We start from the raw sequence: 19,225 nt of genomic DNA on the forward strand, positions 1-19,225 counted from the left end.
CCCCTTGAGATTTTAAACAAGAAATCTACATTTGGCTTTCAGTTCCTGACACTGAGCTCCGGAAACGGGTAAGAGTGCCCACGTGAGCAGAGCAGGCCAGGTTCCTCTCCAGCACACCTCGAGTTCACGCTACTAAGGCACCCCGGGAAGCCCCTGAGCCAGCAGGGCTGCTTGCCAGAGGCCTGGAACTTTCAGTCTCGGCTCTCCGGGAGGGCAGGAGGGGCTGGAGGCTGAGTGAATCAAGCCTCCATAAAAAGCCTGACCTGGGCGGGTTCAGAGAGCTTCAGGGCTGACTACACGTGGAGGTGCCCGAGGGCACTGGGAGGGGCATGGAGCTCTGCGTGCCCTACACACACACACACACACATTCTCTCCCTCCCTCCCTCTCTCTCTCTCTCTCTCTCTCTCTCTCTCTCTCTCTCTCTGCATCCTCTCGGGCCGGCTGATGATTCTGGGCTGGGGCCTTTCCCGATAAACCCAGCACTCTAGTAAGTGAACTGTTTTCTGGGTTCTGTGGGACACTCCGACAAATTCCTGAATCCCAGAAACGGGTCGTGGGGGTTTCTGATTTACAGCCCGGCTGACAGAAACACAGGTGAAAACCTGCACGTGTGACTGGGGTCTCAAGGTGGAGGAGGGGGAGGCAGCCTTGTGGGTAGAGGCCCTTTAACCGTCAGGGTCTATGCAGACAGAAGTTAGTGTCAGAAGGGAGTCAGATCACAGGACACCTAGCTGGTGTCCACAAAGAATTCCAGAATTGCTTGGTGTGGAAAAGCCCACATATCCGGAATACGGAAGTACTTAGTGGGTGGTGTGTGCAGGAAACAGCTTTTCTTAAGTTGTTACAGAGTTCTCTCCTTTTTCCTCTAGAGGGCCCACCCCGCCCAGAGAGCAGCTCTTCTAGAATGCTGCATACCACCCCAAAGAAAGAAAGATCTGGGTTCAATCAAAAGTAGTGATAAACCGGAGGAAAACTTCTAACTACATTTTAGTACTGTTTATATAGGCAACTTCAGAGCTACAAAATATATTTGGCCAAAGATATGCAGGTGTATTTTTTTGGTTCTCTTTTCTTGCTAACATCCTTTCATAATTTAATCTGCTTAATTAATGAAATAATGTTCTCTAAACAGCAATTTTAACAGAAGAGGAAACTTGTTATATTCCAAACATCCTATTAAATACTGACAAGTAGTATCTTCAGAACTTTTTTCATTCTGTGAACATTATTCATAGTGAAGCTTTTGTTTTTTTACAAAATCGTAATTCCTGGTGTAAGGGCGCAGGTCTGAACCAAACTGACTCCAGGACAGGCTTCAAGTTTCCCTCTGACCTTGGAGGCCTAAGTGTCGGTTTCTCAGAATCATTAGACCATAGAAGGGCACACGTTGCACAAGGCAGGAGGGACCACCCTTGTAACACCCAATCAGGAAAGGCCAGCTAACACCCTTAACATTCCTAAGGGCGGGCCTAGAGATAGAAGCTATAGGTAATCACTGATTGCATAAGGCTAGTTACACCCTACAGGAGGGTTCTGGGTCCTGGGTCCTGGGTCCACTCTGTGATTGGTTAACGCTCTAAATGTTGTGGTTGGGTCCCGCCAAAATTAACGAACACTCTGGACGATGTGTATGGTTAAAGTTACTGCCAATGACGGTAGGCGATAATGACTGGACCCCTGTACCTGTGTCACAATTTCCTGTAGCTCCCCCTTCCCAAACCCATGAAGGCCCCGCCCCGCCTTTGTTCCGGGCTCTCAGCACGGATCCGCTGCGCTGGGGAAGTCTGTGAGCCCGGGTTTAGGCCCCGGGGAGCCTAAATAAAGCCCTTTGCTTTTGCATGCGTGACTCGGTCTCCCTGGCGGTCTCTGGTTTTGGGGGACGATACTGAAAACTTGGGCTTAACACTGGCTCATGTTTATGCTATTGATGATTTTTTTTCTTTTTATTGTAGACACTTTCAAGTATGTTTACAAGAGTTTTAATAGTTTAACGAACCCCCTGTACCACTCAGCTCCGACCGTCACCCTATAGCTAATCTTACCACCCCAACACTCACATTTCCTCCTCCCAAACCCTCCCCACACTATTCTGATGACAAATTTGGATAGATCATTTCTCCTGAAAGTATTTCAGAGGTATGATGGATTTTTTTTTAAATTTAGGCTCTTCCCCCAATTTATCCCTTTCAACCAAATATATCGACCTACTTTACATTCACAGTTATGTCCATCAACCCAACCAATGAAGTCTTACTAATTACCTAGGTCTATATTGTATCGACATCCGTAAAATGGGAAAGAAGGAAAACTGCCCATTTATAACATATCATCATCCATGCCACTCATAACTATGTTACTGCAAAACCACATTTACAACCCAGACTCCTCTGAAGGACACTAAACTGGGGACACTGTCAGATAATGAGGAAATGTCTCGGACGACAACAGTCCCACGAGAAAGTGGAACACCTAAATGGCTGACACACAGAAGTCCACAGGGACCTCTATAAGGACATATGTATCTTTACAGATACACATATTTGTGGCTAGGCCACTGTCCAAACCAGACTGTGTCACAGAATTTTTCCATTACTTTTTTGTGACTCTCTAACCTGTTATGATAGGTTAAGGAAAATGGTCACAAATATGACCTGTAATTCTAGTATTTGGAAAACAGGAGGGAAAAAATAATTTTACTTTGTTATTACTGCTTTTAGCAAGCTGAAATATTCCATGACTTTAGTATGGTATAGTCTACCTATATTATAGTACGTATTACACGGTATTGTCTACTACACATTACAGTATATACATACACCTCTATATACAAGGGTGTGTGTACAGTCTCCCAAAAAGGATACTCTGAAATAACCATATCACGTATGTGAATACAAGTGACAGTCACTTGGTTCTGGTGCTAGGAAGAAGTCCCTCTCAGTCCCCCGAGCACCTCCAGCACGTGTCTCTGAACAGACAGGAAGGACGTTTAAATTTAACATTCAAGCAGAGTAACTTTACTAACAGAATGAATCTTTATGATAATCTTTTTATTCATTCTTATTTTTAGTTCTCTATATACGCAAGTTTTTTGTGTCATGGTTTTATGTGGCTTTGTCGTGTAGATTGACTCATTTTTCTAAGTAACATAAAACAGCACCAAGTATGTTTGGGGAAAATGGCTGATTAACACCTTCCGATTTGTGAAAGGTTCAAACTGTGTTTTGAACCGAGTGCCTGATTTCTTTCTAGTGGAGACTGAAATAAGAGCACTGTGTCAGAACTGAGGCCTCTCCTGAATCTGAAAAGGGCGCTCACCAGGTCTCTCAGATGGCAGTTCCCACGACGGAGGAATGCTGGGAAGTCCCCTCCGGGGTCGAGGGAAGAGGCCCCCCAGCCACTCACCACCCCGAGCCCGAACTCCGCAGCAGCACACATCTCCCCCCACGGCAGGAGCCCTGCTCTGTGTGGTCTGTGCGTGGGAAGCGGCCACGTGGGGCCTTCCCCTTTCTCCTCCCCCACTCACTCCCGCCGGGAGGCTGGCCAGGCTGCCTGCGGCCGCGTGGGGAATGTGATTTCAGGGTGCAGACCCAAGCCAGATGCCCCACCTGCTTCAGTAGGTGATAAAACTGACAGTTCGATTCCTAGCTACCTGACCACCAAACCCATCTCCCCACAGGTAAGAACTTGGGAGAGGGAAAAACAGACCACAAAAACCACATGGCTCAAGAGAGGGTAAAATAAACGCTGAAAATAAAATTAAACATAAAGCCAGGTTCCTTTGAAATGAATTCATTTAAAAAGCAAGAGGTCTACCATAATAAAGTTCATTTTTGGTAAAGAACTTTACTTACCAATTTCCAAAACTGTGATCTATCACAAGCCAATTAATACTACTCTTATCTCCTTTCTTTCAACTGCAGTAAGTTTATCACTTCCTCCTTCTTGAAATACTGTTTCTTTCTTGGTTTCCAACACAAACACCTCTTCTCTCTCCTCACTCTTCCCCAAGTGCTAGTTTTCCGTTGAGGATCTTAACTTAACACCTACCTCCTGCAGCAGGTCCACAACCACTGACCACCTGACCCGTGCGTGCCAGCAGGAAACTTGGACCCGGCCAGCATAGACCCCTTCCTCCTCCGACACCTATTTCCAAACTATTACACTTCCAGTCTTGCAACGGCAATAAAATGGCGCCACCACCCAGCTAGCTGCTCAGGGCCAAACTTTACATCCTTTTTTTCTCTACCACCACCTTCCATTTTTTTCCTACCTTTAAAGATGTCTATCCACACCCAAGGCTGACGTTCCCCTTGAGTATATGAAAGGTCCTGTTAAATCTATCTTCTACACTCTAGCCAACGAGCTTCAACAACCCTGAAACTTATTTCTGGTCTTGGAACAAGCAGCTCAAATAAAGGCTTTTGTATTTGTCGTCCTTCTGTGTAGAAAATGACAACAAATTTAATATTAATTTAAAAAGTCACAACTGTAATTAATAAATTCATGATTTCTTTGACCTGCCCCTTCTTTTCACATGTCCCTGAAGGCAGCTAACAGTGTCTGGTGCAAGGTAGGGGCTTTAACTCACTTCCACAAAAAAGCTGAATAAATCTGTTGAACATTTAAGTGCTTGTTTCTTTAATTTTTCCATAAGTGTATAGTCACTAAACCCTAAGCATAAGAGGGAAGACCAACAGTTACTTACGGAGTCCTACGGAGTCTGGTTTGCCGTTGTCATTCTTACTTGGCTGTACGAGTGGAGCAAATGAAACAGCAAGGATGTTCTTACTTTCCCAAGTGTTCTGTCCAGTTCGCATAATTTGTGTTAACTATTTGGAGGAAAACAAAGAAACAGAATAGCTTAGTCCCGGAAATGTGATCACCTTACAGTCGCAATTTTGTTTTCATAGAATAACTGTCAACGGTTGCTATATAATCACTTGTATTTGAATGCAACCAAATTACTATCATTTAAATACTTACCATAAAATAATACAGAAGAAATCACAAATATTTGCAGCTCGAGACAGATAAGTCAATGTGAATAAAATATTCAAATATGATCAAAGGACTCATCATGTTATATTTGGGGTCTGATAGCCTCTAGGGATATTACTCCAATCCACACGGGCCAGGGGTCCCCAAATTAGATGTCTCACTAAGTTCAGTTGTTTGGTTAAAGCATCATATAAAGCATCAATAAAACCATGTTCTGATTACTGTACCAGTGAGTCAATTTCATGGTCCTCTAAGATGGTAATAAAACGCAGATTCTCATTCTAATCCCAACTTAGTATTTCACAAATAAATGTAATTAATCACAAGAGCAATAGAAGTTTTACCTGCCTGGCAAAAACCCATCCCCTGTGCTTGGAAAGAAAAATTAAATTAGCTCATGATATGGCTTGATCAAGTTGACTTAATATCTTCAATTTTGATCATAAAAATAAGCCCATTTGACATCAAGATAATAGTATATACTTAGCATTTAATAAAATGCTAATGTGAAGCCCTATCTTAAAAATATCTGAAGAGATATTTTTAACAGAAAACAGAAGATTGTTCATCTGGGAGCCTCAACTCTGAAAGCATTCAAGTAACAATATTTTTCCAGGAATGTTTTTAAATGAATGCCTTTATAGTGTGTCTTTTTAATAAGTGACAAACAATTTGCTACAGAGCACACTGCACAGTAATGGTGAAATCTATGGAGTTAAATAGCATGCTGTGATATTAAGGGACCCCCAAGACTGTAAACTCCAAAATGATGAGGCAAGGTGCCAGTTGTCTTACAGAATTTATTTTCTACTGTGTAAACCACAAGGCATTTTAAACATCTCAAATTAAGGCTAATATGAATATTAAAGATTTTTTCTGACATGTATTTTTATTAAAAAAATTTTTTTCTGAGAGAGAGAGATCACACATGAGCAAGCACGAGCAGGGACCCAGGAGGACAGGGCGGAGGAGGAAGGAGAAGGAGGGAATCTCAAGCAGGCTCCAAGGGGCTCGATCTCCTAACCATGAGGCCAAGACCTCAGCTGAATTGAGTCAGACACTTACCCGACTGAACCACCCACGCGCTCCCCATCTTGTAAATTTTTAAAGACATTTCCTTTTGAAGGACCCACCCATTTTCTGAATACATTAGTATTTCATACGTTTATTATACCTAATAATTCTAAAAAGGAGGCAGGCAAATAACTGAAAAAATGTTTTCAAATGAGTCTACGCCATCCTAAAGGAAGATCTAAAAATTTACTTGTTTCTTCAATGGATTGAAGCAGTCCAGACTGAGCCCCAAATGGAAATTACGTTTTCCAAGAACTAAGGAATGTTGGAAACTGAGTGGCTAGTAGAGATCATCACAGTCAACAGAGCAGCTGCACGTCCACAGACCTGTGGCAGGAAGCAACCTGGCAAGCAGCACCCAGGCTAAGCTCTGGTGAAAGGCAAACATCTTTTCAAATCCTGGGACAAGGATCTCTTCCTTATCTGCTTTGGTTCAAGAGTCTGTTTCAGGGGCGCCTGGGGGGCTCAGTCAGTTAAGCCTCCGGCTTCGGCTCAGGTCAGATCTCACGTTCATGGGTTCGAGCCCCGCGTCAGGCTCTGTGCTGCTCAGAGCCTGGAGCCTGATTCCTGTTCTGTGTCTCCTTCTCTCTCTGGCCCTCCCCCTCTCATGCTCTGTCTCTCTGTATCAAAAATAAATAAAAACATAAAAAAAATTTTTTTTAAAAGTCTGCCTCAAGGTTTGTTGTTGTTGTTGTTGTTTGGGTTTTTTTTTTATAGCTAGATCTATGAAGATCTTTAAAACTTGCAACCTACTTTTCACTCACATAACACTTTCCACCTTAAACTACTGTGTTTAAGCAAGGGACGCTGCACGTTACCTGGTCCTCTATCGGCATGACCAGAATGCCTCCAACCTTCAGTAAGATTTTCATGTAGTTTTCGTGGTCTTTCTGGACACCAGCTCCACAGTAAATTCGATCATACTGATGACTGTCAGATGCTATCTGGAGGCAATTACCAACCACAAATGCAGGTTCACAGAACTCAAATCTGCATGAAGACACAAACAGATTTTAATTCATTTAAACAAAAGATTAGATCTAAAATACTTAACACAATCCAGTTCTTTGAAAGAGTGAAGTTACCCAAATTAAGGATAAAATCTCAGTATGAGATTTGATTTAAATATCCTGTTTATGAAATTTAACGGATCAAATATATTATTACCCATGATATAATTCACATGTCTTTAAAATGTTAACCTATTTTGGGGCGGGAACCACACTGAAAATTCACTTAGGGCTTAAAAAATGAATAGGAGTAAAAGCTCCTTATGATCCCAATCTTGTGATGCCCCATGAGTACATAGTAAGGGGAGAATCACAAGGGTCCCACAAAGAGGAAAAGGTCCCCTTCCACTGCTCCCCCCCCCCAAATAAAACAGCTGACAGGCCCGCGGCAGAGGGAAAGCCCCGAGCGGTCCCCATCCCTGTCTGACATCCTGCCGTGGCTACCAGCGGCAAAGCTCCGTCAGGAAAGAACACCAACGTCCTGGCCACATACGTCCGCAGTCACTACGGTTAGGGAGACCTTCCTAACAGATTTTAGCAGAGCTGTGTTACAGGACTGTTGTCAGATGCTACTGCTGCTTTGGCCCCTGTGACCTCCCGACGCAACAGAGGGAGACACAGTTCCAGAGCAAAGGCATTTTGTCCAGGCCACCTGCTCCTGGTTACAGTGTTGGTTCATGGTAGGTAGAGTTATGCTTTTATAAACTATCCTATTTAGACTCCTGCTTTATTCCTGAAGTTTTAACAAATCTCCAAATAGTTTCTAACATAGAACATTAATTAAAACCCCAATGCACTAATACGACGTATAATTTTTTAAAAAACTAATTCGTGAATCTCGTTTTACTTTTAAGTTGATTAACATTAATATGACCACACGGAAAAATCAGGCTATTATTTAAGAGTGGAATAATTCATGTTAAAAGTGTCAGCATGCAGTGAATAATGACAATGACTGAATCATAATCATTTCTACTTTGTAAAACATATCCTGTCCTTTGGTAATTAATAGAGTTATTACATAACAACTCTTCATTAAAATACACTAAAAAACAGAGATACATTATATTCACTAATATTTAAAGAAGAGTTTACCAGAATTATGCCCTATCTTCGGTCTCCTGTCTACTTAGTGGAGGGCTAGGGGTGGGGTGGGAAGGGTAGAGGGGCTGGGGTGGGAGGAGTTATCGGTGTACTTTCTCTTCTCCCTACGCCCACATTAGGGTAGTGCATGCCTCATTACTTCTTTCACTGTAACTGCAGCTCACACTTTCCAGGTCTCTCCCTCTCCCATCATTTGCTCCCTAAGGCAGAGGATAGGGTGAGGCTCCTGAGAGCGTCACATGGGGCTCGTTAGGACTCTGCCGTCAAGTGCCCTGCCAGATTCATTTCCTGGGTGTGCGCCTCTGCTCTCCCCCCGCCCCCCCCCCCAATACTACGTTGTAGCCAAACTGAATTACAGCTGACCCTTGAACAAGGCAGAGGCTAGAGGTGCTGACTCCCTCCCTTCTGTCAAGCATCCGAGTAGAACTCAATGACTCCCCCAAAACTTAACTACTAACAAATTTCTGTTGACCACAGGCCTCGCGATGACAACATCAGCAGATGGCTAACATTTTGTATGTTACATGTATCTCATACTGTATTCTTATGATAAAGTAAGCTAGAGACAAGAAAATATTACGAAAATAAGGAAAACACATGTCTAGTACCGTACCACAATCCGCATTTCAGCCATCCTGCAGTTTAAACCCATGTTGTTCAAGGGTCAGCTGTGTTTGCTTCTAGTTGCTTCGAGGAACTCGTACAAAGTGTTTGGAAATCCTGTATCTGTGTACGTGCTGTTCCTTTGACTGAAATATCCTTCCTTCTCTTCTTCCCTTGATAAAAGCCTACTGTCCCTTCAAGCTACAGTTCAAATATTAGTTTTAGTAATAAAACCTTACCCAACTCCACTTTACCAGTATGCCATTCTTCCCATTAGCATAGTAGACACAAAAGGCTAAACTTACCTAGCTTAGGGCCATGCTTAAGTTCCTTTTAAACTCAAGATTATGGTAGGACCTATGGTTGCCTAAAATATGGCCAAAGTATAATTTCTTTACTCTTAAGTATAAGATACTGTGGATCATGTGGTTTAATCATTCTACCAAACTGACACTAAGCATTTCTTTAACAAGAAAAGGCTCGACTTTTTCAATGAAGTCTCATCTAGAAATCTTTATTCTTATAAAAATTCATCTTATTTATGGTAATTTAAGCCAGTCTTATTTTTAGGAAATTTATATTTTTAAAATTAAATTATTAAACCTCTTTTATCAAGTCTATTAAATTAACTCAAAAATATGCTTACAGTTTAAAAAGCTTCCTACTTATTATAAATACATGATAGCTTACAGAACTACTACTTAGGACAACACCATTATAAGTAAACAACTTACAATTAAGACCACTTCTCAGATTAGTGATAGTTTATACGTCCTCATCACAGCAAAATTAATTAGAAATAATTTAGTGCCTGATTCTAAAATCAAATGTGTGATTCTGGCCTAATTTCTTTATACTACCAATAAGCACAATTCATTAAGTGAAATATTATTTATTGAGCCCCTGTTGTGTGTAAAGATTGGAAATAGTTTGGGAAACACTCATGCCTAAATCTAGTGGAAAAGACAAGAATCAAAGAATCTCACTAATACAGATTTACAGCTATGATAATCAACGCTCTAAAGGAAAGGAAAATGATTCCATAAAACTAAGGGTGAAAGGAAATGGACAGACCTAGGGAATCGGAGAAATGCTCCCTGAGACACAGCAAGATGAGACAGGACAGTCTAAAGCCACAAGGTAGCCAAGACGGTTGTCACCAGACGCATGTGGATGCTGAGCCTTTAAAATGCAGCTAGTCCAAACTGAGCTGTAGGGTGAGGACAAAATTTGCATGGGACCTCAAAGACATAGTCCAAAATAAATGTAAAATAGCTCAATATTTCTTTTATTTACGTGTATAGGGGTGTATTTCAACAGCCACATGAACTGATGACACTAAACAAATACCTTTCTACTTATGATCTGCAACCAGGGGCTTCAAATACTCTCTCCTTAAGATAGTCTGCCCTTTGAAACATTCTCCTGGGATTCCCTATTTCTGGGAATATTTCTTCTGAATTTTAAATGTGTTTCCATGACCTATTACAGTCCTCAAAATACATTTACTAAGAGAACTATACAAAAACCCTAAATGTTTTGTCAACTTTTCCACCTAACAACTTTGAATATGAACCAAAAAATCTCAGGACTAGAAAAGAAACTTGTCCAGAGAGAGAAAAATATGTGCCTATGACTCTTCAGATCAGCGGCTCTTGTTTTACTAAATTGGTCACGATGAAAGCTATGGCTTCATGCTACAGAAGACAGTTTTTCTCAAAATGCCACAGAAAGGCAAAATTCAAATAATTTTTTAAAAACCCTCATCTTTAATGAATAAATCAACTATCCTATAACTGAAACGTATTTTTTTGGGCCTCTCCAAAGATCTTAAATAAGCCACCAGTAAATTCAGGAAAATGACTTAATGCTTTCCCCCTATAATGCATATCAGAACAAGTCTGTGTGCTTGCTTTCGCTTAGGGAGAAATACAATGGAGCACTGTAATGAAAATCAGATCTCCAGACCTACAAATTTGTACTAATGCAAATGGAATATATTTCCAACAAATATATGAGATCTTTACACTTTCATTTAACCTAGATTAATTTACCTTAACAGAATACTCAAATCTGAAAGTTTAATTGAACTTGAATGTTCCAAAAGGACTGAACTATTTCTAGATACAACATAGTAAAATTTCAAGAACATAGCTAAAACTGAGAACACTGTAATGTCTTCAAATGTTGGCACTAGAACACAGAAAATTCACATGGCAGGGGCACCTGGGTGGCGGAGTTGGGTAAGCGTCTGACTTCGGCTCAGGTCGTGGTCTCACGGTTTGTGAGTCTGAGCCCCACGTTGGGCTCCATGCTGACAGCTCAGAGCCTGGAGCCCGCTCTGGTTTCTGTGTCTCCCTCTCTCTGTCCCTCCTCTACTCTCACTCCCTCTCTCTCAAAAAATAAACATTAAAAAAAATTTTTTTTTATAAAATTCATATGCTAAACCCATTACCAAAAAATTATAACACTATCAATCTAGTGGTTATTAAGGAAAAGTATCTGCCAGAAATGGTGTCCCATCTAGAGACTCTTAATTAGAACTATGGCTTAACCTTTTCTACCAGTAATCCTTCACATTAGTAAAGAACATAAAACAATTCTCAAAATGCCTATTAGTTTATACATTGTATCTTAAAAAAAAAAAAGTAGGTAATGGACCATCTTTCTGAATAAAGGACTTATAGATGAGCTTCACTCTAAGTAGGTACCTATTTAGTCTTTCTAACCAGGTACATACTGGAGGACCTCCGACATTCTGTATTCTAACAGTAAAACTGTGGCTTATTTTTATAACTGCATTTCACGTAAATAAACTGACACCAATTCCACGGCTAACAACATGTGTAGGCCACTGTTTATGGATGTGCCCCCGCCAGGGTCAGTATTTACAGAGAGCGAGACGACTGACTGGAGACGTGCATGGTAGCTACTGTGTCATCAGAGTAAGTGACAACTCCCATTCGGTCTTCCAGTGCAGACCAGAAAATAAAGAGAACCCTTTCTCCCGTGGGCTTTCACTGTCTTCTGAAAGCTGCATCTCACCTAAGTTTCCACAAACTTCTATAGAGGCAAAGGATGTGTTTTAATCCACAAATACAGTTTGTGTATAATCTGAAAGACTTCAGCAATAAACTAACCAGAAGTTTTCAGTTTATTACAAAATAGTACTACACTATTTATAGATCTATACATAAAATCTAGGTGAAAATTAGTGAAAAGGAAAATCTAAATTCCATTCTTTCACATCAATCGAAAACTATACGAAACCTGGCCGGGGGTGGGGAGGGGGGGGCGGGGGAGAGTTGGGAGGTGAGCCACAATGGCATTTCCTTCGTGGTTATTATTTAGTATGGCTCACGTGTGCTTTGCTCTAATTTTTATTCTTAATTTAAGAAAGTTCATTAAAATTTTATGTCTGTTAGTAAAGTGAAAAGTAGCAATCATTTTTATTCTTTGAAGAAAACTTCCAAAACAGTATTTCCCATATGGAGATGACTCACACCCCTAAATCACACCTAATTACACCTAACAACTTATCTGTGTACAAAATAAACAGTTCTGAAATGAGCATAAGAACAACAAATTTATTCACTTTAGACTTATGATCATTTGCTGGTTTAAGTCTGAAAATGTAGTAACTATTTTGAGACTTTCTTATGCGGAGAGGTTAGTGTACTTGGCACGCCCTTCCTAAAACGTGCCCTGGAAATCACGTGGGAAAACGGGGAGCACAGTATCGTGGCTTACGACACGTACACTTGCCCAAAATAACGCTGGGATGCTCATCACTTACCTTGGCAGTGGTTTTCTTTATAGGTGCGTGTCGAAATATCTTCATCGGAGACGGACAGGTGATTTCCTTCACAGCAGGGACCTTGCCAACTTGCCCACATAATTCTTTTGATAAGCTGCTAGGAGATCAGGGTGACCTAGCCTTGCCCTGCTGCTTGCCTCTTAGACGGATAGTCTAGGTTCTAGGAGCTGACTGAGAGTAGAAAAAACAACATTCCCCTTCAATACACTGTGGAAGCGGGGGCTGACAGTTTGTACACCTAGTTTATCATGTGCCACAGGATGCTGTCATTGAAAGTCTAGACAATTATTCCAACGGAATAAAGGACTGCATGGTCATAGGAGAGAATCCTACCTTGTTCTCAGACCTCATCCAAATCAACCTGCCAAATGAATCACAGAAACCTCTTTTTCTTTAAACACTTTGGTAAAATACACATTTTGGGTCTTAAGATCTATGACTATTTCGTTAAAACAAGATAAAACTTCAGAATTTTCCACTGGGAAGAAAAGTCCAGGGAAGTATTATCTCTTGCTCTCCAAATGCAGTTATACCACTCAAAAATTCTTACAATCAATAATTAAGCTACTGAATAATGTAAAATTTAAAAAGCAAAGACTTTACCTTTTCAAGTGTTATCCCTTCCAACTGCATCAATCTCATCTCAGAATAATTTCAAGCATTATTTAAAGCAAAGTGTTAGGAGTACATAAATACAGTGTTTTCTCATTGAAAGCTTTAGGGAAATCGATAGGATCAAAACCAATCTCTAAACACTTTACAGGAAGCGTGACAGGTACATCACATAAAGTGAGCCTTCAAGTATTTCAACAAAAATTTCTTCTCCTAACAATGCGTTTGAAGCCATCCAGCGTTCCCCCATGCTGGTCCTCACTGATGTTAAAAATATATAACTGATATATAGTCTTGATGACTATTTTCAAGTACTTCTGTTACCACCATTTGATGTTTGTCATGATTAAAAACAGTTTACAACCTGTAGTAATTGTTATAAAACTACCATCTGAACATTAATGTATCAAAATATTCAAACATCTGAGAAATATTGTGAAATAATGTTGAATATATATTTACAGATAAAAAATTACTTCAAGTATGCCATAATTCTCTTAAAGATGACGCAGGACTATTCTAGTGATAAAGTGGACAGGATACAGAAGCATTTTTCCAAGGCAAATCAAAGCACATGAAACATAAACCTAGAATTAAAAATAAAATGAGGCCACTAGACATTGCCATAAATCAAATAAATCTTTAAAACACAAAAGACGACACTATCCGGATTTAACTAAAACGTACACTCCACTGCATTGCCTCTCTCACTCATCTCTCCCCCCACAAAAAGTAACTCACACCGCAGGTGTTTCATTAACGAACAGGTTAAGCATGCTTTATAATAAAAATACTATCGTGCATTTTGCCGTGTTAACAGCACTCCATAATTCTAATCATAGGAAAACAGATGATGAAAATATAAGTGCTGCTTTGGCTTTTTCATCCGGGGCTAAACTGCTCGACTGTAATTCATGGGTGGCTTACTACTGGAAGAAATACTGGAATAAATCAGTGTTTACGTTATCAGAGCTAATTCAGAACTAAAAAAAGACGGGCTTAGCTGAGGTCGCAGCCTGTCTATTCTTCAGTTTTCCCACTTGGGTCATGTGGACACCAAGATGGCTTCTAGGACTGTGTGGATTAGGCACTTAGAATGTACATGGCACTTACCGAACGGACAGCACATATCAGGTGCTATTATTTTTTATTATCTCATTATTGTTTTCAGTACTCATAGCATGACTCATTTATGTAACTAGATAGAAACAACTCTCCTCTGTTCAAACAGAATAAAAATCTTCAAATAAATCAGACGCTACGCTCATTTGACTACTGATGCTATAGTATTCCCAAATTTAGCTAAGGTAATCTTGAGAGGGAGCGACATAGGATCGACTGATCTGTTACTAGGGAATGACACGTTCCAAACATGCCTTCCAGGGAGCTGAGTCAACTGCATGCACACACACACAGATAAACACATAAATACTGCTATAAATAAATGCTGCACCAATTACCAACTCATTTGCAGAGCATTTACAACATAAAGGTTTACAATTCAGGCTACTTTAACTGAAGGATTCTTCCAAGTAACTACAAACTGGAGAGATTATTTTGCTTACTTTTCAAGCAAAAATACTGATTATAACTTGACCTCCTCCAAACTTCGCCCTCTTGAAAACCAGACACCTAAGGGCCTTTAAAACCGAGGACCAAAGACTTGTCTAGATCAGAAGAGTATGCATGAAGATTGAACAAAGGTCAGCAAACAGGCCAGGTCCACCCGGGGGCTTGTTTTTTGTCAATCCAGTGTCCCCAGAACTCCCTTTTGGAGTGTCTCAGGCTGCATTACTGCATGGTTGAGCATTGCCAAGGGACCCCTTAGACCAGGAAGCCCAAAGTAGTTACTATTTGGTCCTTCACCAGAAAGTATGCCAAAAGAAATCAAACGTCATGTTTATAAGGGAATTTAGGTGAATCTAAAAACATCATAAGTAGGACAAAGGGACAAACCACACACGAGAGCTCCCTCCTCGCGCCCATCTCCAAATACAGTGACTTCAGAACAGCCTCTCCAAATTATTTTGTTTGCTGATATAGGAGTAAGGCATGGAAAGCAAGTTTTAAAATAAATACATTATAATAAAGATACTTTCTTCTAAAAGAAATACTACTTTCAAGACTCAGGAACCAAGCTTGCTTTAGAAAGCACACACAAAAACACACATTTATTTTTTAAAAGGTCACATAACATGATATATTTTAAGGTTGAGTAGTTTATGGATTTTTTTTTCCCCACCTCTACTGAAGTTCATTATGTATGTAAGAAAATTTTTAAATGCAGTTTAAATAATAAATGATATAATACTTTTGAAAACGGAACGGATTAAAAAAGACCCAACCATCCTCCCTGTGCAAAAAAAAAAAAACAAAAAAAGATCCAAACCAGTAAGATAAGTAAAATTTTAGCTACCTATTCTGTGTTACACATAATCAAGAATAATCTGGTACTAAGGAATACATAAAGAGCAATTAATTTTCCAGAGTTACTTTCTATCGTACTAATTAAAACATGTATTTTGATGACCTGCGTACAATTAAATATAATGAAGCTGCCTGCACAGCAGCTTTTTCACATTCAAAAAATTTAATATGAATAGAAATATCATCCACAAACATCAAAAAAAATTGCAAAGAAATCATCAAAACACAAGACAGAAAGAAAACTACTGTATCTTTATAACCTGTCACCAAAACCAGTAATATGAAAATTAGAACCCAAAAAGGGGCCAATGAGACCTCACTGACTTTGATCACTCAGATCCCAACCACGCACTGCTTTACACAAATGGAAACATTTTCCGGGTAGCTAGTGCTCTTTGGATGCAAGATGTTTTCATCATCTGAAATATTTAAGGAATACTTCAGAACACTATCAGAAAACCAAAGTACATAGTATTTCCAGAACTAATTCTTTTAGCCTAGTTTATTAATGTACGTTTCTGTTTTAGTTGCAACACTTCAAAAACAACTATAAAGTCTGACTGTTTTAACTAAAACAATAAGACTATTAAAAATGATGAACCTTTAGGAGTCCTATCACCGTATTTTAGAATTCATCATTTTATGAATAACAAATCTGTATCAGAGTAACAACAAATTCAAGAAATACAAGGAAATTTAATCATTTATATGAAAACAATTTTAGAAAAAATTTTTTAGTTGAGACACTTAAATATATAGTCTTCAAACTTTTCTGTTATGGATTATTTGATACTTAAATTACATCAACATAAAAATGCTTTAAATGATGACCTAATTTATTGTTTCCCAGGACCATGAAACTTGTCAGCACTGAACTTGAGGTCCGTAGATACCTGCATAGAGATGCTTCAGTGACTCAAGGCTCACCCTTGTGCGTGTTCTGTCGGAAATGTATTACTATCTAGTGATACTAGACTCATGATAGGCCTTAAACACTAGCTTTTACTAATAGTGCTTTTGTATTTTCCAAGTTCACATGTATTCAAAAGGTGCTAGGTGTACACTGTTTCAACATCAAAACACATAAAATAGGAATAAATTCAACAAAATTCTACAGTCCTAGTCAACAATATAAAAAAAAATATTCCTGTCTACATCTTAAGCATTTAACATGTTATAAATCATCAGACAGACAAATGTTAAGACCCAAAAGGATGGTAAAATTGAATCCCAATTTCTTATAAAATAACTTAGGCTAAAAACTACTTTTTTTCCATCAAACAATGTTTTTCTTGGAAATAGAATATGAACCAACACAGTAAGCACTTAAAAAAGGATTCAAATGTGAATTAAGTTTTAATTATTTCTAAAGTCCAGCATAAATAAGATAAAGGATGGAGCTCCACAAACTGATGCCGAAAATGCAGATGGCTTGTTCAAATACACTAAATAATTCTAGAACAACATAAACCCAAACATGTTCCACTTCTCTCCAGCCTGCCCGCCTGAGGTCTTTCGTAACCCAGTTACAGCCCTGCGGAGACAGAGGCCTCCCCTTCCCCAGAAACAAGGAACTTCTGCAGCAGAAGATGAGTTTCCTCTCTGCCAACCAATCAAGTGTCACTTGCCAGAGGACAGACCCACACTGGCAAAGGCAAGGGGAGTGGGGGGAGGGAGAAGAGGGCGAAGCAGCGGAGGAGAAAGGAAAATACACCCCAGCAGACAGTCGCAGGGCTCTCTCTGCTTCCTTCGTGGCTTGTCCCAAGGGCAAACCTCTCAGAATGAAGCCCTCAGCTCTGACTCAGACCCCCAAGTGTGTCACCTCCATGGTCACGGCCAGGGCCTAGAGAAGAGTGAGGAGGGCCCACTCCCAACAAGCTGAGTTAGAATTCTGGTTTTGTACTAAAACTTTGATACAGAAGGTGACTGGATTCTAAGCTAGTGTCCTAATAAGCTTAAGACTTTCTTTGAAAACACGACCAGTTGGAAGATATAAATGCCCTCAAATGTTCTATCATTTTGCAGAGTTTGGGGGCTCAGCATAAGACGCCTTGGCCCCAGAGGACTATCCTGGCTGAATTTTAGGAACAGTGCACACAGAGAAGCCTGCCCAGCCAGGCTAGGGACCAAAGTCTGCCCGATATTTGTTCTAAGGGAAAGTATGAGTTCAACACAATGTTTTACAAAGAAATTGCTCTAACATAATCGTATCACAAAATACGTCAATATGGCTCTATGATAATGAACTCTGGTTATATTACACGGTAACTGAGGGTTTTTAAGAAGTCCTTTGCACACTAACAGCGATCATCACCCTTACGTTCAAGAGGGCAGAATTATTAATCGTCGCTCCACGGGTAAAGGACCAATTCCAGAGCAGCGCTTCCTAAGCCAGGCATGTTTACGTTGTATTTTCAGAAAAGGCACTTGTCTTTGAAGGGGTGGAACGTTACCTACTACCACTCCTATCACGGATGCAGTGATAGTGATATACGATTATAAAAGTTACTTTACGTTTATTTATCATTCGCTATAGAGTTACACAGAGCAAAAATTAGAGCGTAGAATAATTCTTATAACTTTTCATTCCATAGCACACTGCGCAATTCAGGATCAATGAATTAACAGAACTGAGGAACAGACATGTCTTATACATCTACTTATCAACTGCTTTCAAACCAAAACTATACATGTGAGTACTTACTTATCAAAGCTATCACTATTTTTGATGAAGCTCTCCAATTTTTCCTTGGCGTATTCCACCACATCTGAATGGAGCTCAATCCCATGATTTATTCCAAAAGGACCTGCAATTGTAGCAGCAGCAGCATTTTTATAAAATATATATATATGTGTGTGTGTATATTAATAATACGTCTTTACAGAGTTGTTTTAACTTCTGCTCACTTATCTACCACAGAAGCATTAAAGAAGGCTTGAATATGGGAATATCTGCTAGCCAGATTTAAAAGGCTGAAAGTAAAATCTAACTACTTACATGGCTTTAACTAAAAAAGAAAAAGGAAAAACAGAGTATGTTACAGAGAGTTCTCTCAAGACAGGACCTGTCAGGGCAGTATTGACAAAGAAAACCATATTCCTATACAAAGTTTTAAGTTCTTTACCATTAATCATTCGCTAAAAACTTGGGAATTCTAAAATGCCTGAAACTATGGGCTAATGTGGCTATTGCCTATGTTTCACACCACCCCACTGTATGCTAAGTTCCTCCGCCTTCCAGAGCTCCCAATGTCTAGCAGAATGTGGCCATCAGAGAGCGGGACCACGGGGCCAATTTTACTCTCCTGTTCTAGTATTTCATACTGCACTTAGCGTTTCTTTTTACCCATCACCATGGATGATGGCTTTCCAGGAATGAAGAAAAGGAGAGCTTTCTGAGCCCCAGGAGATGGTCCCGGGGTGGCCCCTGGTACACTCACTGAGAACATGACCAGTAGGGCCCACATTTCCTAAACATACTGTGCTTTCTGCCTGCCCGGTGATGCACACGAAAGGAACCGACAATCTCATCCAGGTAGGCTAGCTGCTTTTGAGCTTCCAAAACTGAGCCAAACAGTG

At 40.0% G+C, this 19,225-nt stretch overlaps 1 protein-coding gene across 6 annotated transcripts in view; it reads right to left on the bottom strand.

The window, feature by feature from the left end:
• Window positions 1-19,225, bottom strand: part of PCMTD1 (protein-L-isoaspartate (D-aspartate) O-methyltransferase domain containing 1) — a 67,881-nt gene that overhangs the window by 6,311 nt on the left and 42,345 nt on the right. For 3 of the 6 annotated variants that reach the window (XM_029923044.1, XM_029923045.1, XM_029923047.1), the window contains exons 3-5: window positions 18,351-18,453; window positions 6,892-7,063; window positions 4,707-4,830 (exon numbers count right to left, since the gene is read on the bottom strand). In XM_029923044.1, coding sequence (XP_029778904.1) covers window positions 4,707-4,830; window positions 6,892-7,063; window positions 18,351-18,453 — 399 coding nt within the window. Of the gene's footprint in view, window positions 1-4,271; window positions 4,440-4,706; window positions 4,831-6,891; window positions 7,064-12,586; window positions 12,779-18,350; window positions 18,454-19,225 lie in introns of those variants that run through there. The other 3 variants (XM_029923049.1, XM_029923048.1, XM_029923050.1) reach the window with 3 other exon arrangements.

Source organism: Suricata suricatta, chromosome 15 (assembly GCF_006229205.1).
Source record: "Suricata suricatta isolate VVHF042 chromosome 15, meerkat_22Aug2017_6uvM2_HiC, whole genome shotgun sequence".
Lineage (NCBI taxonomy): Eukaryota > Metazoa > Chordata > Mammalia > Carnivora > Herpestidae > Suricata > Suricata suricatta.